The sequence below is a fragment of the Urocampus carinirostris genome, chromosome 7, assembly GCF_059441175.1.
Source record: "Urocampus carinirostris isolate Australia breed hairy pipefish chromosome 7, RoL_Ucar_1.0, whole genome shotgun sequence".
Taxonomy (NCBI): domain Eukaryota; kingdom Metazoa; phylum Chordata; class Actinopteri; order Syngnathiformes; family Syngnathidae; genus Urocampus; species Urocampus carinirostris.
In genome coordinates this window covers 43,232,864-43,260,503 of record NC_142355.1, presented here as the reverse complement: position 1 = coordinate 43,260,503, position 27,640 = coordinate 43,232,864, and the positions used below count along the sequence as shown (strand labels likewise).

Below are 27,640 nucleotides of genomic sequence, written 5' to 3'. Positions count from 1 at the left end.
ACGAGTACGGATCGATCTTCGTCATAAGACCCGTGTCGCCACCTGGAATGTCCAGACACTCCTTCGCCCCGGAGCTGCCACCCTGCTGTCCCGAGAGCTCTGTCGCTATAACATCACCATGGCAGGGCTCTGTGAAGTACGATGGCAAGGCAATGGTGAAACAACAGCTGGCAACCATTGCTACATCTGGAGTGGCCCCGAGAGTCGGACCGGCCTTTACGGTGTGGCTCTTGCCATTCCAAAAGCCCTCCGGAGGTCCCTCATCAGCTGGACACCAATAAGCGACAGACTACTGTCTGCTCGATTCCTCCACCATCACGGCAAGATGACAGTGATCGTCGCCTACGCCCCCACCGATGTCGCTGATGAGGATGCGAAGGACGCGTTCTTTGACCAACTCCACCAGGCTGTCAACCAAGCCCCACCACACGACGTCACCATCATCCTCACTGATGCCAACGCCACTCTATCCAGCAATGATCGGTCCCCCGGCTCACCTGTCGGCACCACCTTCGTTGACAGCACAACAAACGACAATGGCAACCGCCTCCTCCTCCTCTGCCACCAAAACAACCTTTGTGTTGCTGACACCTGGTTTCCCCGGAAATGCATCCATCACTGGACGTGGTACAGCCCAGATGGCAGAACCAGGAAGGCATTGGACCACATCCTGATATCACGACGCTGGAAGTCGTTTGTAACCAACTGCCGGGTGTTCAGAGGAGCACAGCTTGGCAACACAGACCATCGTCTGCTGGTGGCCCAGCTCAAGCTAAAGCTCCGAGCCAACCAGCACAAGACTCTGCCTCGCCCCGACTCCTCCCGACTCAGCGACCCCAACATCGCCAGAGACTTCAGTTGCTCCATCCGCCGCTCTCTTAATACCCTGGCTCCTGACAAGCTGACAGACTGGGCGGCCTTCAAGGAAAGTGTCCTCCAGGCTGCTCACAATGTCCTCGGACGCCCGCGATCCTCCCCGAGAAAGCCCTGGATATCAGAGAGGACACTAAACATCATAGACCAGCGGCGTGAGGCCCGACTCCGAGGCGACCTCACAGAGTATCGGAGACTGAATCGCCTGCGCAATGTGGCCATTGCTGAAGATAGGGAGAGGTTTTGGCAGGCAGAAGCCCAGCAGCTTGAGTCCGCGGCCAACAACAACAACATGAGCCGCGTATTCAGTCTACTACGCCAAGCCCGTAGTGGCCCACACATAAAGACAGCCCTGGTAAAGGACTCAGACGGCAACCTCATCATGACAGAAGCCAACTGCCTCGAGCGCTGGAAGGAGCACTTTAGCCTCCTCTTGCAGCACAGCACCATCCCGGCTGATCCCACCCTCCTAGGGGCTGCGAGCACAGCACCTCCTAACGACACCTGCTGCACAGACCCTGTAACACCCGAGGAAGTGAGAGCTGCTCTGAAGAAGCTGAACACCAAGAAAGCCCCCGGCATCTGTGCCATTACCGGCGAGATGCTCAAGGCCGGCGGTGATGGCATGGTGGAGTGGCTAACCCGCCTATTCAACCAGGTGTGGGAATCGGAGCAGCTGCCCACCGACTGGACCAGAGGAGTCATCTTGCCCTTCTGGAAATGCAAGGGCGACAGGCTTGTCTGTGGAAACCACAGAGGCATAACCTTACTCTCCATCCCGGGCAAGGTCTTTACCAGGATCTTGCTCAGCCGTGCCCTTCCAGCAATCAGAAGCTGCCGCCGTCCCCAGCAGGCTGGCTTTATGCCCAACCGCTCCACAACGGACCACATCTCTGCCGTCCGTTTGCTGATAGAAAAGACCCGTGAATTCCGTAAAGATCGCCATCTATATATCGGATTCATTGATCTGAAGGCCGCCTTTGACACCGTCTGCCACTCTTCACTGTGGAACATCCTCCAAGCTCTCAGAGCACCACCCAAGATCATAGCCCTGTTCAAGCTGCTCTACAGCAACGCAGAGAGCTGTGTCCGTATCAACGGCATTGACTCCGACTGGTTTGCTATCTCCAGCGGCGTTCGCCAAGGCTGCGTGGCTGCTCCCGACCTTTTTAATTGCATCATCGACCATCTGATGTTCAGGGTTAGTGAGCGCATCCCCGGAGTGTCTTTCGGCAACTACCACCTGACTGACCTGGAGTATGCTGACGACACCATCATTCTCAGCACTTCCTACAGCCAGCTGAGAGACGCTCTGGGCATTTACAGCGAAGAGGCAGCGCGGCTTGGCCTGCAAGTGAGTTGGACGAAAACCAAGTTCATGTATGTCGGTGATGGACCAGATCCACCTCCCATCCAAATTGGTAGCGACATCGTAGAGCCTGTCAAGAGCTTTGTATATCTGGGGTCCATGGTGACAGACAATGGGGACCTAAAACCAGAGATTCTCCGCAGAAGAGCCCTGGCAGCATCTGCTCTGCAGTCTCTCTGGAAACCACTCTGGCGGCACCAGACCATCGCACGCAAGACGAAGCTCCGCATTTACAACCTCGCCGTACTCCCTATCCTGCTTTATGGCTCAGAAACATGGCCCCTGAACGACACCCTGGCCACAAGAATCGATGGTTTTGATAGCAGAGCTCTCAGAACATCAGGTGGCCCCAGCGAGTCTCCAATAAAGAGCTCAGAGTCCGCACGTGCCAGCCCCAAGCATCTTCCTTGGTCGCACAACGCCGCACCCGCTGGTTTGGCCATGTCCTTCGTCTACCACCAGACCATCCAACACGAGCCATTCTCCAGTTTGACCCAAAGGCCGCAGGCTGGAGACGACCACGAGGGAAACCCCGCACTCGATGGCTCGACGTCGTTGCGGGCGACCTCCAACAACACGGAGTTGCCGTAGAGGATGCAGAACAGCTGGCACAAGACCGCCAGCATTGGAAAAACCTGGTTCATCTGGTCGGCTCAACGCACAGGGACGGGACCCCCCGACCTTCGCTGGAGCAATAAGTGGGCAAGCAACATTTAGTTTCGTCAAGCTCCTCTAAGTACGTGTATAACTTAGACCGCAACGTTATTGTCGCTCAGGCAGACACAGGAAGGAAAGGGGTGGGGTGACTGTTTAACCAATCAGCATGTAGAACACAATGCACTGTAAAAAAATCTCCAAAGTAACAAAACCAGGTAAAGTAAAGCGCGATAAAGCGAGGGATTCCTATATTGACCTTTTAAAAGCTGACTGTCACAACCGTGCAGTCAGGTTTGATTTACTCTTCTTCTTACTTGTCCTTACCTTATTTGGTCTCTCACTTTTTGGATCTAATTTCAAACCTACACCTGGTGTTAGTTGTCCTGTCTCCAATCTCACCTTTTTCTATTCACTATTTAAACCCTCTGTTTTCTCTGCACAGTGCTAGTTCATTGCCGATTTCCTCACGTTCCAAGCCTTCTTGTCATGGCCTTGTTGGGTTCCAGTACACCAAACCATTGCCTGCTTTCCTGACCACGAGTTCTGCCTGACAAACATTTGGACTGTTGCCTATGCCAAATTGAGTTCACCGGATCACCGCCCCCTTGCCTGCTTCTTGGAGCATGACTGCTGCCTTTGGTGATCTTGATACTGTAGCGCCAATTTATGTCTACCTGTGTACCGAAACCTGGTTGAACAAAAGCATCTATTACTGTGCTTATCTGTGTGTCTGTACTTCTAAGCCACCTGAAAAGGGGCCTTGACACTGACATTTTGAATAAGGATAATTAGTATGTCCATAGCTATTTCAACAGTTTATTGCATTCCCAAATAGTTGTTGATTAATTTGCCAAAATATTACAGTATTTCACAATGAATTTGCACTTTCTGATAAAGAATATGTATCATGCAAGTTAGTATCACCATGCTGTCTGATTAGATATTTACAAGTTCCTTTGAATTTCTTAATTATTTTTGTATAGTATTTAGTATTTAGGAACTTCAGCTAATAATCAGTTGACATCTTTTGAAAAACATTATTGTGAAATAAATAGTAAGTCAAGGTACACATCTCAACATGCTCAACAGATGCAGAAAAAAATTGTTTGATCAAGGTATAATCTTTTCAATGAGACTCGGAGTAAATGGTGATTGAATGCTTCCGTCCGAAAGGCATCTTTCTGAGCTCTAATCCCCACCGACGGCGTGCAGCCATGAATTTGGGGCCCAGCAATCGCAGTAAAGTATTAGTCCACTCGCAAGAAGTTATTATGATTGGTATACATACACAGTTGTGTACAGTCCAGATGGCAAATCTGTCAGACTACATAACAGATTTTAGTCCCATAGAACAAGACATAAATTGGATGCAGCAGAGGTAAACACATCAACATGAACTGTTTTGATTTCCCTTAAAAACACACGCGTTGTTAATTGTTAACAAGATGAATAATTTGCCAATCCACGCTTTACCTTTTCCATTAGATATGGTCACAAGCAATTAAGATTTTCCAGTAGCACCTATTGTAATGTTGTTTCCATGATTATATATTTATGGTGTATTTTCATTTTCACTCTAATAAATGTTCACAGCAGTAAAGTCTTTATGAAGGACACAGAGCGGTCACAATGAGCATTTCACCCATGAGGAAAAATACCATGACCCATGAAATAGACCCAGTCGTAATGGTCAAAGTAGAAGCTGAAAATTGCTCAGGAAAAAATGATTTTTCTTTAAAGCCAGAATGAAAATGGGCTCTATGCCTGCTGGGTGGCTGAAATATTTATTCAATCTCAGTGATATAATAACGATTAAGCTTAAGAATTCCAGAATTCCACAATTGTAATATTTTTCAGCTTGCCTTTACTAGGCTTCAGACTCATGCATCATACACATTTCTTTACCGTAGCAGAATTGTCTTTAATGAAATCACATTTATTTGTAGAGCTCTTTTCAGCCAATAAATTCCCACTTACAGCGCTGTGTGAAAACAATAAAATCCTCTTCTTTTATTCCGACTCAACCATCCAAAACACTACATACACACACACAATGGTTAAAGTACTATAAAAACAAACTAAATAGTAGTAGAAAAAAAAATGATTGTGGCAAGGCACAGACTAACCATGTGAGGAAAAAGAGCTGAGGGGGCTTTTTTACCCTGATAGGGATGGCAACAAGTCGCTTTAAGCTTAAAATGTGCTTCATGTATCCCCACTGATCAGATTCTATTTTCTATCTATCGCTATACCCTGGTCTTATCCCTCGAGAGGGGTGACCAACAGCAAGACAAACATACACAAAAACAAAGAAAGTAAAAAAAAGGAAAAAGAGAAAACACACAAAATTTTTTGGGGGGACCATGGCCAACCCAAATGCCTAATCACCCAAACAAGTTAAGCACCTCGGCACCCAAGTTGGTCATGCTTTCGTCCCTCCAGATGAAACAGGACACAAGAAAGCGGCCATGTCACTCTGGTCAGGGTGACACAACACACTCTTCTGTTCAACAGCAGGGCCCGACAGCTTTCACTGGTTTACCCCTGCCACATCATACACATGACCTACCGATCCCTTAGAACACGTCCAAACATCCCACTATCCTTTCATAGCACCCCTCCACTCATTTCTATCACCAACAACAGCTCTAGTTTCCACTATATTTAGACCTCTTTCCTGCAGTGCACTCATAACACTATCCATCCATGTCAATCGCGGCCTTCCTCTTGGTCTCCTTCCATTGACTTCTGCTCTGTAGATCCTCTTCAACATTCACTCCTCATCCATCCTCTCCATGTGTCCAAACCAACCGAGTACTCTTATCCACACGCTTGCTCAGTTCCACTACTACTCCAGTTCTGTCTCTCACAGTTTAATTTCTCAATCTATCCAGTTTTGTCACTCCTAACATACTCCTCAAACACTTCATTTCAAAAACATTTAATTTCTTTCTCAAATCTGCATTCAGGCTCCAAGTCTCTGCACCATACAACACAGTTGGCACAATCACACTCTCATACAGTCTCCTCTTAACATCCATACTCATACTCTTGTTGCTCATCACTCTCCTCAGAGCACCCAAAACCTTGATTCACTCTGTGCAATACCTCGCACTCCATTCCACCAACTGCAGCCACATCACAACCCAAGTACCTAAAGCTTTCAACTTCTTCCAGCACCTGTCCATGCAACCTGATTTCTAACGTCATGCCCATTCCATCACGTGAACACTTCATCACCTTACTCTTCCCAACATTGACACATTACTTACGCCTATGACATACTCTTCCAAACTCCGTTACCAACCTTCTCAATGTTTCCTCAGAATCAGCCACAAGCGCTGTGTCATCTGCAAACAACAACTGACTTATCTGCCACACCGTTCCACTAGTATCCATCATCTCTACACCTCTACCAAATACTCTTGCTTTCACCCCCCTCACCACACCGTACTTGTACACATTAAACAGCCATGGTGACAACACACACCCCTGGCTCACACCAGCCAACACAGGGAACCACTCACTCCCTACTCTTACACATGCTCTGCAGTTCACATAAAAAACTCTTCAATGCTTCCAACAACTTTCCACACACTCCATACATTACCATCACCTGCCACAACGCGGGTAGGACGCGAAATTTTAGCGGGTAATCGCGGGTGGAGCACGGTCTTAGCACGTTTGTTCTGCGCCTGTATTGCGGTGTTATCACGTGAATCAAACGCCTTTCTCCGCGTATATACAGCGCGATTTGCCGAGCACACGTCAGTTGTGCTCGTGACGTCAAGGGGTGAACATGGATCCCCGTCACCGTAGTGACCTCGTCTTATTCCATTTTTATTTCTTGACATTTCTTTTCATAACAAGATAATAAAATAAAAATGAAAAACTATTACAATAATAACATATTGGCTTCTTCTTCGGTGCCATAGTTTGAAATCTTGATCTTCACGGGACTGTGTCTTGAGCGGTTATGATTTCTACAGCCCGGCTCGGCAGCTTTTATACCCGTGGTCCACACGCGAAAATGACGTGGAACTGACGCGATGAGGAAGCGGAACAGTCGCCGGCGTCTGTTTTGCGGGCATACCACGGATAAACAGCGGGTTAGCCAATTTTGCGCATTTTCTACCGCGGGCAACCACGGGCAAAAAAAAAATCGCAAAATTTTACCCGCGATACAGACGCAAAAGGCTGTGTGACCGGGCCTTTACTTCCACGATCATATGGCGCAATTAATTCTCATATTTTCTTTAAATTGTGCGGCGTGCCATGTAAAGCGGTGTATGTAGACCAGCTCGGCAGCCTTGGGGTTGGGCGCCCGCTCCGAGACTAGGTGGTCAGTTTCAAGCCTTAAGACTCAAAGCATTACATCATTTTTGGGTGAAATCTGATGTTTTTGTGAGATCGTTCACATTTCCAACTAAATGCGACGTTGTTTGCGAAAGTACTCATAGATGCTAAAACTGTAGTGTGTCTAGCAATTTGAAAGTTATTGTTAGTGCTTTGGTGCTTTTATCTTATAAAAATGTGTCAAATTTCCATCCGGATCAAGACGATGGTGGCGCAGAAACTTCCAGCAGATTATAATGAAAAGAATGGATTGTTGACGCTTGGGCTAACGTGTCTGGTGTAGCTGTTGTTCGAGCTTTCGGAAAGTTACTCTGAAAGAGAACTTTTTAATAGAGATCAAGCGAAGTTGTTCTGGTCAGAAACAGGGAAGGAGAATCTTGACAATTTTGTTATAAATTCCACAGTAAAAAAACGTTTTAAAAAAGTTTTGCGCCATCTCTTTTTCTAATTGTGTTTTATCTGTGGTTTCACTTTGTAATCAATACTTAAATAAACCACAACAAAGCTCGTTTTGGTTCTGTTGTATTTTTAAACAGGCACACTTGTATACTTGTCTGTGTTGTTGAAATGCAGTAGCAGAGGGCACCTGTGCCCATATTGGTGTAGGTGTCGTGTTAGATACAGAAATGGAAACAGTTACGAAGACTGCGCCTTTCAACACGGTGCACCCTATGGCCTTGAACAAATGGTAGTTTCCTTAGGAATGGGAATCATACCTCTCAATTCTTACAATTTTGCGGACTTTTTTTTCTAAAACATATTCAGAAATTAGTGTGATTTCCATACAACATATGATTTTTTTTGCCTACTGTGCAGATTTCCCTGTTCTAAAAAAATGCTGTGCCTTTAAGAGACAATCTGATTATGTCACTCCTGTTCCTTTAGAAATGCACATTTTCTCTTAACATGGTCGGTCTTGTGGATATTGTGACACGAGTGACACAACAAGTCTCAGACTCTCCGCGGTAACTCTTTTGTTATGCATAATTGACCCTGAGAGTTTGCTATTTCTGTGTTTTTCAAACTTTTTTGTATCAAAGCATAGTAGTTACATTATAGGTTGTTATTTTAAGTTGTCATTTTATCAAACAAGTAGCCCTTCAACCCAATCAGAAACAAAAAGTGTCTCTCAGCTTCTTAAGGGTTGGAGACCCCTGTTCTCGTGAAACTAAATATTTTTACAACTTTCTAGTCTTTTAAATCAAATTTTATATTAGTATTTGCTGGGAAATCTTAGACAGTTTTATAAAACAAAATAATTTATTTCTCATACTATACCTCAGCATGAGCAGATAATTATTATAAAATGAAAAAAAAGTAATGTACAGCTACATACTTGATGAATGTTACAGGTCTGATTACTGGAATGATGTAATGACATTAAAAAAAGTATATATAAATAACATTAGGGAAATGTCCTGTGGCACACTAGACATTACTGGGAAACTGGTTGAAAAACTGCGCAATTTCTTCATCTGAAATTTCTGCGTGAATAATTTTCCTGAAAAAAGGGATTTTCTGCCTTATCTAAGTTGAGTGCGCCCTTGTGGGTATTCTGTGTGAAAGGTTCTGGCAGATAGATTTTGGCCTAGTTGATTTTAAGTTTAGACCACTTTCCTAAGCTTTCTTACGTGCCTGCCAGGACACAAGAAGCAAATCACACGCAACAACACATGGCAGGAATGGCCGTAAGGCCTCCTCTTAAACACATCTATGGAGTTAAAAATAAACTTGGCTACTGGCACGTATTCACGAAGCACACTGATTGACACTGCTGAATTGACCGCTCATTTGTAAAGCGCGAGAAAGGCAAAGAAATTAAGCAGTAATGATTAAAGGAAAAAAGATAAATACAAATAGGGTTGATTAAAAGAAATTACAGTGGAACCTCTGTTCTCGACAATAACCCGTTCCAGAACCCTGTTCGAAAACCGATTTGTTCAATCACCGACATCATTTTTCCCATTAAAAATAATGTAACCCTGAATGTTTACCATGAATGTTTAACGTAAACATAAAGCTAACCCAGGCTAATCGTACGTTCGCGTTATCGTAATCTTTTGTACGGAAGATTACGCTAACATGAGCGTGTAAAAATAAAAAAATCAGGTCATTTACAAGTCATTTAGCACCCGGGTCTCCACAACAAGTGGCTAGCGCTTCATTGGAAAGGGGGCTCCGTTCCAACACCCTGAATTTTGGGCTCAGTTCCATCACCCTGAATGTTTACCTGAATCATAAAGCTAACCCAGACTAATCGTACGTTCGCGTTATCGTAATCTTCTGTACGAAAGATTACGCTAACACGAACGTGTAAAAAAAAAAAAAAAGATAAAGAAAAGAATTATGAATAGGATTTCTTACCTTTGTGGTGGTCAGCAGAAGGCGCATGCTGTATTCCCTAGCAAGATCGGAAACTCGCATTACTCTTTCATATTTAGCTATTATATCTTTCTTAAAGGCAATCGTTGTACGAAAAACTTTTCTTTTTTCACCTGTCCTGCTTGCACCGACCTTCTTCGGAGGCATAGTTAGGGGCTAAAACACTCCGTTCACTGATATTAAAAGCGAAAGCAAAAAGAGGCAAGTGCGCACGTGATAACAGTTGGTCACGAGGGGTGGGGGCGATCTACACGATTTACACCCGTGCGCCGCTCAGCATCGCACTCTAGCGTACGCACTCAGGCATTACCGGCGTTGGAACTCCGAATTTTTGACCAAACAGCGAAGAAAGAATTTTCTTGTTCGAACTGAGAGGCGTTCGAAAACCGAAGTTCCACTGTATCATTAAATGTAACAAAAACGTTGTTGAATTCAGGAAAGCCAAAAACATTGAAATACAAATCAAAGTACGTAACGCTCAAGAGTTGAAGTTTCTTGGCGTCATTGTTAGCCATTATATTAGCTGGATATCCTATATAAATAGTGCATAATCCAAATAAGCAAATAACATTGCAGTGGTGAGTAGATGAAGACAAATATTTGAACAAAAAACCCTTCAAATTATGTTGAATCCCTTAACCACTAGGGTCATATGGGCACCATTTTCTATAGTGTGTCCTGTGCAAGTACAGCCTGATGGTGCCCATCTTCCTCCAGGCCAACAAATGTTTCCACTCGGTCCCGAACAGGTTCTTGATTTTGCCTTATTTAGGTTATTGTATATTGTGATTTCACGCATGTGGTCCTAGTTTTCTATTATTCCAAACTGGTGAAAGTAAGAAAAGGACTGCCTAAGGTAGACACATATGTACATGTGCCATACAAGCAACTTGACAGAGGCTGCAATGATGATTTCAGCCAAAAGTTACAGGCACCACCTTTTAAAGTACAGTACTTTTGTTGTTGTTGTTGAACATATACTTGAGCCTGTAAATTGGGTTCATTCTTTGGTTCCACTGTATTCTAGAGTGATGTAATACCTAATAGATAAATACATAAATAAATAATTAAATAAATAAATATAGATTTCTACTTGGCAAGTTTTGACTATTGCAGGATGGTTTTGAAACTAGACCCATGCAAAAAACGGGGGATTACTGTATAACAAAATTGGAGGGCTTCTCCTTTCAGTGCAAGTAAACAACTTAAGATAAAAGATGGATTATTGATGACACTGCCCTTGTCTTCCTGAGGTATTTGATCATGATGCAGAATATGTCCCGCCAGCGGCCAAAATTCACACAAAGCAGCCTGGTGACAGTGACTCATGAGCCTTCCACAGTGACTCATGACTTTTAGTGCAGCCACATCTTGGGCTTTGCCTTTTAATCACATAATTATTCAATCAAAGACTTATGTTCTAGAATATGGCATTATTGTAAGGTACTGTTCATAATTCCACATTATGTTGGAGTAAACCATTTTGAGTTAATGTTGAAAAGCTATATAAGATCAGATGTACACATATTTTCTCTCCTTATTTATTGAAAAAATAGTTATTGGTTGACATTGATTCCTATTTGCTGGTTGCTGTCACTTGTATGACAAATACATTGGATTTTTAGTTGTGATTGCTTCAGCAAGGCACAACTACATTGCCAAGTGCAACAAGCACTGCAAAGCAGGCACAACTATTATAATCCCCCGAGATCTTATTATATCTATCTTCTTCCGCCAAATTTTGACGGGCCTCTCCTCCCAGAGCTTTTGGAGTAGCCCAACGATTCATATACCAAAAATTTCGGCCCGATCAGGACTTCCCTGCGACGATACGGATAAGCGATACGAGTCTCCGGGGCCCAGCAAAAAAAGTCCCCATCCAGAATAATGGGTTTTGAAAATATCCCATCTGGAATACATGGGCCCATTCATTTCTATGGGTAGTCATGGAAATTAGGGCTTTTCCAGAGGATGGTCATAGTAATCAGGGACTGTCCAGGGTGGCTTGAGGGGGCCCGACCCACATTACCAATAACCATGGGTAAATGGTGTATACCAAACAGTGGATGCCTAGCAAGAGGATGCTAACAGCTATGTGCGCCGCTAGCAAAATGTATTAGCGTTGAGAGGTTGATGCTATGCTTACTTATGGTAGCTGTAAAAACTGTTGGTGACGAGTTGGGCTGGCGTAACATGAAGAAATTAGCATTTAACCGTCAGCATAACTTTATAGTATGTATCAGCATAACTCATTAACCGGAACCTATTAGCATAATTTGTGAATATGAAGTCGTTAAAATATAGCCATTACCAAAAAATTTTTACCATGAAGAGGTTAGCATTGCCGACAATGTTTACAGCTAGATTGCGCTAATACTTGGGCTGGCTGCGCCAGCCCAACCCATTGCCCACAGTGTTACAGCTGGCTTGCGCAAATACTTGGGCTGGCTGTGCCAGCCCAACTAATCACCAACAGAGTTTACAGCTAGCTTGCGCTAATACTTGGGCTGGCTGCCCCAGCCCAACCCATTGCCGACAGTGTTACAGCTACCTTGCGCAAATCAAATTAGTTCAAAATAAACCTGAAAAGGTGTATTTTTCTTTTTTAGTTAACCAATTAAAACAAATTTAATCGAATTTGTCAAACTAAAAATGTATCAAGGAATCAGATAAAGTAAAAAAAACAACAACATTTAAAACTAACATTGTCGGAAACATAACTGAATCAAAATTTAGTAACTGGTTTCGTCCATAACTTAATAATTGGCAACAAGTTCAACATTCTACACTAAAAACAAACCCTTTTTACGACAACCCTGGATATACAATTGTAGTTTTGGGCTTGAGATTGGGATGCTTTGAAAATAAAATAAAATATAACACACATGATGGCTGAACAACACAATACAATAATTACAGAAAACACAAAATGAGATTTTTACCAAACTTGCCCAGTTCTGTTACAAACACAGACAAATGGTGATTGAGTCAAAACAAAAGAATCGGTCTTTTTGTTATATTGAATGTATAAACTTTATGTTTCTTCGTACTCCTAATGTTAACATTGTTTTTTTGACTTCCGGTTTTGTTTTCTTATGTTCAAAATAAAGTTTTTTTTATTTTTAGTTTTTTTATTCATTCGTTGAATATTTTAGTCACGTTAACCGTTTGGTCGTAATTAATGCACCTTATCCACATATTTGAATGTAGTTATTTACTTATTTACTTTATCTCAATGTATCAATTCATTTAGTCATAATACAGGTTCTCCATTGTTCTAAGTGGTGTTCTGATTGAGTGTTTTGGAGGGAGGCCTTGAGTCATATCAAACCATCAGTAGTATTCATAGGGCAGTAGTAACTGCAGTATTCATTCTGGACAAAGGAATGGTGTAAATTTGTGATTTATGTTTTGTTTTGTCATAGCCTGCCTTTTTCCTCCCCTCTGGTTATATAATTGATTGTTAACCATTTTGAAAGAGTACAATACTTGTGAAACACAATCACAGCATTGTTCTGTACTCACATGCCCAGAATAATCTGGTTCCATTGTAAGAAAAAACCTCAATGGAACTGCTCAAGTCCAGTGCTTGTTTTACCTGTTGTCCCGCACAACCTGTATGTTAAACATGCGGGGAAGAAAAAGTGCTCCTTCAGTCCTCAATTGAATATCAGCAAAATACTAGTGTGGAGAAAATTCTGGGAATTTTAAATATTTCTGTTCAAAAGGTATCTAAATGGTTAATTGATTTTTAAAAAAAAATTGCTGTCTGATTTGATAATTATTTGATTCTCTTAGTTTCCATAGCTAGTCAACCAACAAAAAACATGTTTAAATGCTGGTTTAAGATCAGGTAATTGTGTAATTTTGTAACTGTAATCCTGTGCAGTCCTTTGAGACATTTTTGTGATTAAGGGCTATATAAATAAATTTGACTTGACTTGACTTGACTTAAATGTTGATTTTGCACCCATAGTTGAAGGGGATGGTAAGGGCCGCTAAAATCATGGACATAATTAGAGAATTTATTTATTTAATTTTATTTTTATTCTAACTTCATCCCGTTTACACATAGTCTTTCATTCTAAACAGACAAGTGGTGTGTCATCCTCCTCCATCCCTTCTTCTCCATTACATCAAACAACCAGAGAAGCAGAAAAAGGCACCCGACTGATGAGCGGGAGTTGCTCACTGTCCTGCCATCCTGTTTCTCATTTCTAACTCGATACCCGCACTCATGCACCCTCCCCTTCTGTCCTGCTGCATTCACTGACACGAAGTTGTCCTCATGCTGACGAATGACCTCCATCTCTCCTTCTGAATATACAGTGGGCACACGTGGGCTCGGATACACGTATACACATATATGTGCCATTCAGCACAGCATTCAACAATTTGAACTTTTTTTATTCTCAACAAATATAAAGAACAGTTAACAGCATTTTTTTTTAAATTCCTTTAAAAAAATCTCATTGTGTTTATTTTTTCCGAGCTGTTACTTTTTTCTTTTGTCCTCTATTTACTTTTTTTCCTACATTTCTTTCTTTTCTTTTTTTCTGGCTTTTTCTAAATGTTTCCTTCTTTTTTCTCTTCCTTTTGTTTCTTTTTTCTCAGCTTTTCACTACTTTTTTATTTTGGTATTTTTTTCTTTTTTGTTCTATTCCCCCCTTCCTTTAAGTCATTTTTGCATAATTTTACATAATATTTGGTCATGTTGGGATTAAAGAAGCAAAAACAACCTGAAGAGCTGTTTAGGACCCAAAAGATCCGGTTCCTTTTAGTGAGCCGAGCCGAAGAGGCCAATTCTCGACAAACTCTACTAACTTTACTCAACTTCGTTCTACTTCAACTCGACTTCAAAATACCGCATTTAGAACACAACGTCAGGGGAACCCGTGCATTTTTACCTTCAAGCACTGTAACTTTGACTTAAGTCGCTTCTTAATTAGTAATTTTGAGCCCTCATTTTTGTGAGCTGGCTAGATTTTCTTGTGCGCTGAGAATGTGCGAGCAGTGCGCAGCTTAGAGGGAACACTGGTTGGAACGTGGGGCTTTAATGAGTACATCTGGCTTGGATATAAAATGAACATTTTACATGCATTTAGGCCGGGAGTTCACCACCTTGCTTCTACCACTAGTGGCAGGAGCGCTGTAGCGCTTTTTTCTATTAGGGGCGTTACCAGGGCGGAGTGGGCAGTGCTCACACTCTGCCCACCCAAAGAAATGTGGATGAGTAATAAAAGCATGTGCACTACTCAGACTGCCATCTCATTCATATTGGGTCTGTCAGCGGACACTAGCGAATACTTTCCTGCCCTCTACAGCACACAGTGTGTGCGTCAGTCCCCACAGTCCTCATTAGATTTTTATTGCGTCCAGGAATTGACTGAGGCGGCGTCAGAAGGGAAAGCTAACAGCTAGGCTAACAACTCTTAAGCCACCACTGTTGAACTTGGCTAGTCATCAACGCCTGATCCATTACCAATGAAACGGATGACTTGGAGCTACGACATGTAGAAAACCACTACGTTTGTGACTTTTGAATTTTAATCACCACAAATACCTTGCAGAAATTGCGGCTACCCTTCACTTGCGTGTAGTTAGCCATCTGCTTTCAAAATCGCTTTCTTAGAATGAAATGAGTAGCTCTCCAATTTGGTTGTAGTTTTGTACAATGACAATGAAGACCAAGACAACTGCAATTCTGTTTTTTATTTGTAGATCTATAGTTGTTATATTGTTACAGTCATATACTCTCAATCTCTAAAGACATCATCTCGAGGTAAGTTTGTATTTCACTATGTTTGAGTTCTCCCCAAAAACTAAACAAGTACAGAATGGTGCTTTTCTTTTAAAAACGAAAATCACATTGGATTTGCAATACAGGTCTGAAAAATCTAAATAATATTTTTCTTAAATTGTGCAGCCCTAGTACACAAGTGTGAAAATATATTTTAGCATAACTGAATATTCAAATGCAAATTATACAATACGCAAATTATCCCGGTTTTGAACATGTTCGATAATAATTTGGTTGCCACACTTGGGATTGATGTTGCTCACCGTTGTTTTATGTGATGTTCACAGAAGATTAGTTTTATTGATTCTCTCTGTGATTCAGGGCTTTACAAATAAATGTGATTTGACTTTATCTGAGTCAAATATTTTATTCATATGGATTTGGATATAATGAGGTTTTTGTGTGCTTAACATTTACAATGTGGTGTTATTCAATAACATAGACCATTAAAAATCTAAATTTGAACCTTTTATTTTCCTTTATTTCCTTCACAGTAAAATGCAGCTCAGTTTAGAAAATTGCACAGCACTCAATTTGATGCAAAATCCCCATGTCAGCCCTAGAGGGGAAAGAATATCAAAGGGTGCGGCGAGTACAAGGACGGGCGAGGGTGGGGTGGGGCACAAACCTTGTCAAGTGAGGGGGATGGTGGACTGAACAGAAAGAAGATAGGGGGGGAAATTATCCCGGGACGTATTGATGTTTTTACCGCCAGCTAATGTTAGAGGAGACAAAGAAGGAGGTCGGCAAAACTGTAATGCATCCCTGGGACAGATTTATGACCAGGGTTTAATGTCTTGTTTTAAAAGAATGATGACCAAGGGTTGAGAAGGGGGGTACAGGAAACTTTTGGCGGTTGGACTGATTTAGGCTGGTATTTCCGAGCACGGATTCACAATAGACCAAACGGTGTCATATTTCAGTTTATACATTTCAAATAATGATTTCCGTTGGTTGATATTTAGTATGATATGGCATGGTATCATATGGTACGCAACAGTACGGGTCAGTACGCATTTAAACGGGAACAACAAACTAACAGGACAAATGTGACTACGGAATCTATGGTAATAGTGTGCTGAATTTTGCTCATTTTTTGGTAAAATTGTTTTTGCAATACAATATGCCTGGAGAAAAAAAGTCTTGGACAGTACCCCAAAATGGAGAAAGAGATATTAGAGTGGTTTAAAGTTCAGAGACAAAATGGATGTGGAGTAGCTCAGTTCAGTGTCCGTTCACAAGCTCTCAAGATTGAACAAGCCGAAAAATATGAAGGCGTGACTTTCCACAGGTTGGTGTACACATTTTATTTTTATTTTATTATTTGGTTATTGTAAATCAGTGTGACGTGGTCGGCTTCTATGGGAGTATATACACAGTAATTTGTAACTAGATAAGTACTTTCAGAATATTGCACTACTTTTTGATTTCAGTAATTGTGGGGGTAAATTCATTATTCTTAAACGATTATCTAGTAACTGTAATACATTATGTTTTTAGGAACATGCCCTACACTGAGTTGGAACAGTTGGATAATGTTGTATACCTTATCAAACATATCATTCCATACAATGTTATGACTAAGCTACAAGTTCTCAACTGGCTTCCAATACCAAGTAGTGATAGCTACAGTAGCTTGTGCAATCAGACAAATTTTACATGTCCTAATGTTTTTGTTTTTTTCAATATTGACAGAATATTTTTTTGGTTTCCTTATCCACACTAAACTGGCCACAACAAGATTGCAAGCCAAAGACAGGTGAGTCAGGCATCCCCATCGAGAACTGTCTTTTTGTACATCTTACACAATGGCACCCAAGCTATGATGTGGAAGTGCGATTTACAGGCAGAAACAACTTGTAAAATTGATTGTCTTTAACATGTTTTTTGTGTAGATTGTCTAACAAAAGAATGTGTACTTTACATTTTGCCCTCTGTGTAGAGTTAGTAGTAACATTCTGTAAGGACAGCTTTAACACAGAGATGGGAAAGCTACATACCTGTAGGTAAAATAGACTTATTAATCCAGCCAGCCAAACACAAATGGTGAAAATCTAATGAAAATCTGTATCTAATCTGTATCGTAAGTTGTTTTCAAACACTGCCCTGAACCTAGACAAATGTAATATCACCCATAGTGACTCGGTCAAAAATCTAGGTGTTATATTTGATCCCAATCTGTCGTTTCAGTCACACGTGAAAAATATTTCTAGAATAGCTTTCTACCACCTCCGTAATATTGCGAAGATTCGCTCGATGCTGTCCCAATCAGATGCTGAGGTTTTAATTCATTACTTCTCGGCTTGATTACTGTAATGTATTGCTTTCTGGTCTCCCGGTGTCTAGCATCAAAAGTTTGCAGCTGGTTCAGAATGCGGCAGCTAGACTTTTGACTAAGACCAAAAAGTTTGAGCATATTACTGTACTCCTGTATTGGCCAACTTGCACTGGCTCCCAGTCCACTTAAGATGTGACTTTAAGGTTCTCTTATTAACATACAAATGTTTGCATGGACTTGCACCCTCTTATCTCTCTGATTTGATTTCCCTCTATGTTCCTGCACGTAGTCTGCGCTCGGAAAATGCCGGTCTACTTGTGACTCCGAGGGCCAAGAAGTGTGCAGGCTTAAGAGCATTCTCCATCCGGGCCCCGGTGCTATGGAATGACCTGCCTCCGGAGATAAGATCTGCAACCTCAATGGAAGTTTTTAAATCAAGGCTTAAGACACACTTCTCTTGCAAAGCATATGATTGATGCCCACCTCATATTCTGTATTGTCCTGTCTTTTTCCGACTGCCTGCCTGGTGGTGATACGAAGAAGAAAGACGATTTGAGATGAGTCAGCGGACCAGCGTTTAACCTGAAGCATGTCAACTCCGGCATGGACTAGCTGGTAGAGATGGGAAGCTGCGTCATGGCCGTCATAGACTTTCTGGACTAGTTTGCAGGCTGTGGGCGTCGTTGCTGTCATGCACTTTCCGGACAAATTTTCAACATGTTACCTAGTGTTTATTTTGTTTGTGTATTGTAATGCTAAATGTAATTCACCCTGGTCATCCTGAAAGGGGGATTACCACTTGTGAGGTCCCTTCTCAAGGTTTCTCTTTTTCCTTACGCTGAGGTTTTGAGTTGTTCCTTGCCCGCATGTTGGTTTAAGATCAGGTAACTGTGTCATTGTAATCCTGTGCAGTCCTTTGAGACATTTTTGTGATTAAGGGCTATATAAATGAATGTGACTTGACTTGACTAATGGTAAATAGGCCCTTATTACTAATAATACAAAAAAGCTGGGGTTTTTTTGGTGCCACTCTTGAGCCCAGTTTCTCTTCTTGTATCTCTGCCTCCCTATAAAAATACATTTGTGATGAAGCATTAACGAGTATAAGGTTTAAGGCTAAAATTCAAATAGCTGGCAAAAAAATTCTGCACATGGGATTTTTTTTTAATCATCCATTTTGTTGTATCATTTAAACGTGTCTCTGCATATCATAATAGTTTTCCAGTTTTATCGTTTTAATTCTTTTAACACTCACACCAATATTTTATTCAAGCTAATCACTTAATGGTAATTAATGCAACTTGTGATTCTCCATATACTGTTTTTGAATGAAGTCATTTACTTACTTACTTCTTGTCTTTATACAGTCTTTACATGTTGTAATTGTGTTCTGGCTTACATTTGGGAGGTAGGCCTCAAGTCTTATCAAAGTCAAGTCAAGTCAAGTCATTTTTATTTGTATAGCCCTAAATCACGAAGAGTCTCAAAGGGCTTCACAGATTGTTACACTATATTACACAAACTATTTTCAACCGACAAGAGGAGTAGGTTATTCGTATGCAATGGAGTAGAAGTGAGTTTTAAGTTTAGATTTAAACATTTCCACTGAGGTTGCAGATCGAATCTCAGGGGGAAGAGCATTCCACAGCACCGGTGCCCGAATGGAGAACGCTCTCGAACCAGCCGAGGACTTCTTTGCTCTCGGGATCATCAGAAGACCAGCACTCTCAGATCGTAGGCTTCGGACCGGGACATAGTGGCAGATCAGATCTGAAAGATTCAGTATGGTCAAAGGACTGGTATGAAACTGGTATTTTCTGAATTTTCCTCTGATTTATGTTTTGTTTTTGTAAAAGCAGTGTTTAAAATAACGTCTGCCCGTACGCCCGGGGCGTGGATCTCTTACGCCGGGCGTACAACTTACACAACGATGTCTGTCCGAGTGGCCGACAACTTTTTAAAGAAAAAAAAAATCAAACGTTTGCCTTAATCCGTTTTCGAAATATTCGATCGGTTTGGAAATTTCGGAATTTTGGTTCTTTTGGCAATTTGCATACTCGGCAGCCAATCAGAAGCCTGCATCGAATAACTTCGTGCTTGCGGACTTTCCCGAGTGTTACAAGGTTACGCATTTGCATATCATTTTCCAAAGTAGACGCACAGAGAACCCGAGAAAAATGGATAAGTGGTTAGGAATCAAGCCAAAACCTCAGCCCCAGAAGAAAGATTCAAAGCAACATTTATGACGCTACAAAACGTAAACATAAAATAAAAGCATCGTGGAAAGAGGAGTTCACGTGGCTTGTAGCAGATGACACAACCCAAACATTGCATGAATGAAAATGAGTAAATGCAGGTACATACTGATGGCAGATGGAAAACAGCGATGTCATATACATGCAATGAATGTTATAAGTAGATTTATGATAAACTTAATTTTAAAGTGCTGTTCTGTTATATATTCTGATGATCAATCCTTAATACTTTGCAACAATGTTTTTGTTTTGCGATTAGTCGTCTTATTGTGTTTCAAGTTGTAAAAAAATGGGGCAGGCAACATTATGGCTGGGCAGGAAACTTTTCAGAGTTGTCTGCCCTGGTCCGATAACTTTCTGTCACAAGTTTCAGACACTGGTAAATAGCCTGCTTTTCCTGCTTCTCTGATTGTCATCCATTTAAAAAGTGCACTTGTAAACCATCACAACATTGTTCTCCATTTTGAGTTATTATATAAATTTATCCTATTTAGTGTTTTAAAGGAGCATAATCTAACCCTTTGCTTCCATTCTGGGTGCTTCCAAACACATTTGATTGAATGTTTTTTTTTATAAACAAATATATATAACATGTTGATATCTTCATGTATTTTTGTATAAGAAAAATTAGATAGGCTTACATTATCTTTTATTTCTCATTTATTAACGTGGTATCGTATTCGAGACTGTATTGGCAGATACTAAAATTAGATTAAATCCTCTATACCGGCCCCTCTGCAGTATTTTAACCCACTGCAGCTGGTAAATAAACAGGTTTGCACACCTCTGCTGTAACTCCTCACCCAGGTAGCCAACATTGTAAGAGGGGTTGGCAAACTTTTTGGTTTGAAAAAATTTGCACAGGGGCTGGAGAAAAAAAATTACTTAAAGATGTATTTAATTTTGCATGTGCCGATAGACAGCTAGATACTATTAAATCTGCTACTAGGAATATATGAGGAATCTATATAACATAAGCCATTTTTTTACATTTGCTTTTACATAAAAGGTCGTGTTCCATTGTCTATTTCTTCATAAAGGGACTGTTTCATCCATTTTGAAACAGAAAATAAATAAATACACATTTATTTACAGTGCTTGCGTGGGTTTCCTCGGGCACTCCGGTGTCCTCCCACATTCCAAAATCATGCATGTAAGGTTAATTGGCCAGTCCAAATTGTCCCTAGGTGTGAATCAGCGAGCGAATGGTGTGTCCCTGTGTGCCCTGTGATTGGCTGGCAACCAGTTCAGGGTGTGCCCTGCCCACTGCCCGAAGATAGCTCGGATGGGCTCCAGCACCCCCGCGACCCTACTCAGGACAAGCGGTGCAGATAATGTATGTATGTATGTATTGATTTAAAGAATAAAAACTGATATTAAGAGTAATAGCACAGTAATATCTCCCTTTATAAGCACTAAATTGGCATTGAAAAACTCAATGCAACCAACAGGGTTACTTCAGAAGTGTTTCATTGCATGAAATGTAATATTTTGATAAATAAGACACATTTTAAAAAGCATACACTGACAAATCTAGCCAGCTACAGTATCTGAACGTTGGCCCAGACCACAAAGAAAAATCTATTTGTTATGCAAGTTGACAAAGGGACAGAGGCTTAGAAATCCAGGTGGGCTGCCTTGGACAAATGCTTTTATTTTAAATAAAACAACTTCGGGATGGGCTTTTCCTCAAATCTTTTCCGTTTGATAAATAGTAGTCCGCGTATACAGCTACAGCGGGTGGTTCGGAGTGGCGCCAGGCTTTGGCGGCATCCCGTGCTGGTATTGCGTGAAGCAGCTAATTTATTTCCTTATGCGTCTCTCAGCATTGTCTGAAGGGCCGCAGGGAGTCAGTTGGCAGGCCTGATACAACTCACGGGCTGTAGTTTGGCGACCCCTGCACAAGATGAGCTCAATGCAGATATGAAAAGGCTTGAGTCATCCCATTCCCACAGTGCAGACTCGATTTCCTCCTCCTACCACTTCCACTGTCCTCTTTGGGGTTGATCTGCCTAGAGACAACACTAACAAGCTAGGAGCACGAAATAATGGGCGCTTGTCTTAGATTAGGCAAGTGTCCAGTAATATCCACAGCAGACAGAGATGCAGAGAGTAATTGGGCTGGGGGGCATGCAGTTGAAAGGCTTGTGTGTTTCATTGTATGACTACAAAAAAGCGTAGCACTAAAGACCAAAAGGCCCAAACAGAAAGTGCACGTATTTATTTTTTCAGATTTCCTTCTTGTTCCATTTCAACATTTATTCATGTTTAATTGACCCTTTACTGTGGAACAAGAAAGGGAGACGTAGAGTGTGTTTCAGTTCCAGGGGAATCACACTTCTCAGCCTCCCTGGTAAAGTCTATTCGGGAGTACTGGAAAAGAGGGTTTATCAGATAGTCGAATCTCGGATTCAGGAAGAGCAGTGTGGTTTTCGTCCGTCTAATTGTTAATGGAACGGTCCAAATTGTCCCTAGGTGTAAATGAGCGAGTGAATTGTCTGACCATATGTGCCCTGTGACTGGCTGGCAACCAGTTCAGGGTGTCCCCTGTCCACTGCCCGAAGATAGGTGGGATGGGCTCCAGCACCCCCGCGACCCTACTGAGGATAAGCGGGGCAGATAATGGATGGATGGATAAAATGATCAATGTTCATATTTTACAGAAAAATAAAATAGTTTAGAATAGATCAAGAAGGCAGTACGGCGACACAGTGGTTAGCACATGTACAGCACAGTTCTGAGATCGTACCTCCTGTGTGGAGTTTTCATGTTCTCCCTGTGCTTGTGTGGGTTTTCTCCGAGCCCTCCGGTTTCCTCCCACATTCCAAAAACATGCATGATAGGTTAATTGGCCGGTCCAAATTGTCCCTAAGATGGGCTCCAGTACCCCAATGACCCTACTGAGGATAAGCGGTGCAGGTAATGGATGGATGGGTTGATTAAGAAAAACATTGTTCACAGATCCTTTGACCGCCATGGTCATCGGGGGATTATTTCCTGTGGTGTGTCTTGGGTGAGTACAGCCTGGCGGCGCACATTCCTCTCCAGACGTTTTTTTCAGGTAGGGTTTGCTCCCGAGTATAAAACAGATAGCACTGGTTTCCATGGTCAACAGTAGCGGAAAAATCATCCCAACCTGATTCCAACACAGCGCCTTTATCATCTGGTAGCCGTTGTTTTTCGATGTAAAGTGTCATTCTGCTCTTCAGAAATGAGCCTGACTTTTTGTAAAACTTATAATATAAAACTGAATCGTTCCAGCAGGAGGTGAGTGCGTGTCTTCACTATTACTAACAATTAAAATAAGTCAAATAAAGAGATTAAAGAATAGAAAAGTGTTGGAATCTTAAGGGCAGTTTAAAGCTAAATTACTTTTCTCTGTAACTGGTACTGTAACACGGTATTAACAACATTTTGTAACTCAATTGTCGTTCCTACATAAAGCGTTACTCCAATACTCAATAAATTCACATAATGAATAATTATGTTTTCCGATCGCTTAATAATTTTACATTCTTCATATTGTCACATACAACCCTTTATGTGCCAGTGTCAATGGGTGGACATGTTTATATCCAACTACAGGGTAAAACTGATTACAGTTATGGTAGTGCGAGGTGGAAGCAACCTGGAAGCAGCAAGAAATTTTGGTTTTAGATGGCAATGTAAAATGATGGAAAAATTACATTACAGGAAATATCACCTAAGGCCAAATGTGCGGACAAAGGATATAAACATAGACCATACTAATAAATGGAGAAGGAGATCTTAGAGCAGTGGGTCTCTAACCTTTTTCAAGCCGAGAGCTTTTTTTTTTTAACTTATCAGCGCAAAGGGAACCCTGTTTGATATAAATTTCTAAAATTGCAACTTAACTTTATGGCTTGGTAAATGGCTAGAAAGGTAGCTTAAAAGTTAGTCCGAAAGATAAACAGGTAAAAAAACTAAAAGGAAGCCAAATAGCTAGCTAAAAGAGGAAAAAGACGTCTAAAAAGCCAGACAGAAAGCTAAAAACAAAGCTATCTATATACAGTAGCTATCTGGAAAATAGGAAAAAATGTATCTTGGTAATCGGCAGAATGTTAGCCAGATAGCATACCAAAAAATGTAAAAGTTAAATAGCTTGCTAAGGGCCCAGTCACACAGCCTTTCACGGGCGTATCGAGGCTGAATCACAGCCAGAAATTTCTGCCTGTGAAGCAGACGCTGTTGGACGCTTTGAGATCGCCATACAGACGAGATACAGCCTTGCTTTACACGTGGTCGGAAATTCACACGCGGTTGGCCGCACGAAAAAGTTTTGCGCTGCTCAAAACTCTTGACCACATGTAACCGCGGGCGGCACACGTGGTACACACGAGGTAATGACACGGTACAGACACGGAAGGTTAAAGTCTTGGGATTCAAGAAATGCCAAACATTTCTTAGTTTCCATTGTATTTTTTGCTGGCAACTGTGTGGACAGAAAAGTAAGAATTTTATTGTGCAGGGTACGGGGTTCTATACTGTGCATATGACAATAAACACTTTGAATTTAATTTAGTTAAAAAATAGACTCATCACAGAAACATCAAGATCGTTCTAAAAAACAAGATACCGGGAAAATATAAAGCCGCATATCTCACCTAAGTTCTCTTGCAGCCATCCCGTTCAATAATGATACGTAACCATGGTATTCTTACAACCGTGAGTGTAGTAAATCCAGGAGAGTAAAGTATTTACAAATACAGAATAGTAAAAATTGTTTTCTCTATGCCGTAGTGCAACCCAACGTGTGATTCACATTCATCTTTTTCGGCCAATTGCAGGCTTTGTTTCGCCCCTTTAGCCTATGCGAGCCTGTAAATGATAAAAAGGATGCGCCCCTTTACCTCCGATTAACTTTAGCCAATAGTGACTGATTCAAATGATGATTGACACATTGGTTAGGAAATGAAACGCCGGTATATAAATCCCAGCATACACCGCGGACTACTTTGCCTTCGGGGGAAAATCTAGTCGGCGGCTGCTTGCCTTAGTTGCAAGACTTTGCGACTTAATATTGATCCATATATAAGGCGCACTGTATTATAAGGCGCATGGTCAGCTTTTGAAAAAAATAAAGGCTTTTAGGTGCGCCTTATAGTGCGGAAAATACGGTACTCTAAACAACACGCTACAGTGGGTATTGCCACGTCACATTGGGTATTTGTATATTGTATTCTTTTTGCTTTATTATTGTATTGTTCTCAGCGTAGGGATGCTGCTGGAAATGTGAATTTCCCTGCGGGGATGAATAAAGTATCCATCCATCTATCTATCTATCTATCTATCTATCTATCTATCTATCTATCTATCTATCTATCTATCTATCTATCTATCCATAGACACAGTAGATATGGAGTGTCTTGGCTAAATTAGTTTGCAGGCTCTCAAGATTGCACAAGCCAAAAATATGAAGGGTTCACGGTTTATACAGGTTCGTGTACACAGTTTCCTCTGTTATTTATATTTCAAGCAGTTTTAGGGGGCGACATATATTTGGGTATGAACGATGATTTGTAACTAGATAGTTACTTTCACAGTAACGCTCTTAGTTTAAATGTCAGTAATCTGGAGGTTAAGTGAACTAAATCCACATTCACTCAACTGCTAAAATAGTAGATATGGAGTGTCTTGGCTAAATTAGTTTGCAGGCTATCAAGATTGCACAAGCCAAAAATATGAAGGGTTCACGGTTTATACAGGTTCGTGTACACAGTTTCCTCTGTTATTTATATTTCAAGCAGTTTTAGGGGGCGACATATATTTGGGTATGAACGATGATTTGTAACTAGATAGTTACTTTCACAGTAACGCTCTTAGTTTAAATGTCAGTAATCTGGAGGTTAAGTGAACTAAATCCACATTCACTCAACTGCTAAAATAAATTAGTTAACACAATTAATGCTAAACATAAAAGTATTTTCTCCCCATCGCTTGTGAATAAATGCATACATGCATACCCTTTGACTTTAAAAACCAATAGATTTTATCGCTCACTGTATTTTTAGGTGCTAAGCACAATTCGTCTACGGAATAAAAAAAAAGAATGTGTTCGTTCAAAACAATAAATGGCAAACTTTTATCATAACAGAAATCTAATGCTGTCGTTAGAGCGGTTTATTCACACACAATTTTTTTTAATTTGTCGTTTAAAGTAAGGGTATGTCGTTTGAGTTATCCTTAAAAAGTTGAAATTAGAATATGTTCTCCATTATGTTTTGACAAATTAAAATTGAGTTCATAGAGCCATTATTTTAAAAAGACAACAACACGACATTCATCTGCTTCTATCCCACTTTTGGCAACGCTGTTTCAGGACGGGCACGACCTTAGGAAGCAAAAAAGGAGGAAGTAGGGAAGTGGCTGGAGAGCAACTTTATGCCTGTCATTGCAGTTTTGTGTTGGCGTGGCATGAAAATGGTAAAAGTAAGAAAAGACATATTTCAAATACAGTCCAAACACCAACCCAAATCCCAAAAATGATCATAACAGAAGAGTTTATTCGAGCGTGTAAGAAATGCACGTACTTGATGAATGAATTGACTGAGGCTCCGATCATGACTTTAAGCCAGGAGAAGGCGATAGAGAGTAGCAAAGTTTCAAATTCCTGATAGCACTTAAAATAAGGAAAAGCGGTGGATTTTTATCATTATTCAGGGGAGAAACCATTAGTCGAATGTGTAAAGCTGCAGTGTTGGCAGGTATGTAAATGTTTTGTGCTTAGAAAAGATCCCTTCAAAGGATCCAAAATTATCATGTGTAGGGTAAGTTATACCAATGTTGGCCAAATAATAAAGCACAATACTTAAAAACAAAGCTAAAAACTTGGAGTCGGGATTATTTTACTCAGGATAGAAAGTCTGGATCCCGTTTCAGAGCCAAACTGAGTTTGACGTCCCAGGAGGAGAGGATGCTTTGGAATCTTAACGCGCGTGTGGCATTCAGAACATGTTATCAGCAACCTCCCTGTTTGCAGTGAGTAAGTAGTTCAAGGTCCTACCTCTTGCAATTGTCCCAACTCTTTCCTCAGAGCCTCCTGCTCGCTCTCCAGTTCATGACACTTCGTCTTTAGCGCCTGGTTCTCCTCCAGGACCACCAGCCCACACTCCGCAGCTCGGATCTTTTCACCGTTTGCTTCGATCAGTTCCTGGGTCAGGTGCTCCACTTCGGCCCGGTACTGATCCATCGACTCTTCGCAACCGGTATCGGCCGCCATCTCCCTTCACTGTCCGGCTCTGTTCCCACACCCTCCCCCAGCCTGTTGGTTTGCGGTCGCGGTCTCTGTTTGCAGCGCAGTGGAAGCTGGGAGGTAGATGGGGATGCGGAATCTACGCCCTTTTCCTTGGAAAGCTGCCAGAAAATCAAAATATGTGATCCAAGTCTTTTGTCTGACTCCCCTAAAAGCTGGGCAGGACATAAAGAGAATTTTGCAGTAATAACGCCGCTTTGCACTTTTCAAAGCACGTCCATTGGTAAAACAAGGCGTCATTCTGCTAATTCATTGGTGCAAGGGCGCCACCTTAAGGCTCATATATATGTCTGTACAAACAGGGTGTCCACAAAAGTGTTTAGGCCTGCTGTACACCAGGGGTCTCCATCCCTTTTCAAGCGCCGAACTACGTTTTGCTGCTTATTAGCGCAAAGGG

General features: G+C 41.5%; 1 protein-coding gene across 4 annotated transcripts in view; it reads right to left on the bottom strand.

Annotated features, from left to right (window-relative positions):
- The window catches only part of bicd1a (BICD cargo adaptor 1a), a 121,846-nt gene extending 94,438 nt beyond the window's left edge, over positions 1–27,408 (bottom strand). For 3 of the 4 annotated variants that reach the window (XM_088341038.1, XM_088341041.1, XM_088341042.1), the window contains exon 1: positions 26,995–27,408. In XM_088341038.1, the coding sequence (XP_088197164.1) occupies positions 26,995–27,210 (216 nt within the window). In that variant the 5' untranslated portion in view covers positions 27,211–27,408. The remainder of the gene's footprint in view (positions 1–26,994) is intronic. The other variant, XM_088341039.1, reaches the window with a different exon arrangement.
- Positions 27,409–27,640: the final 232 nt, after the last annotated feature.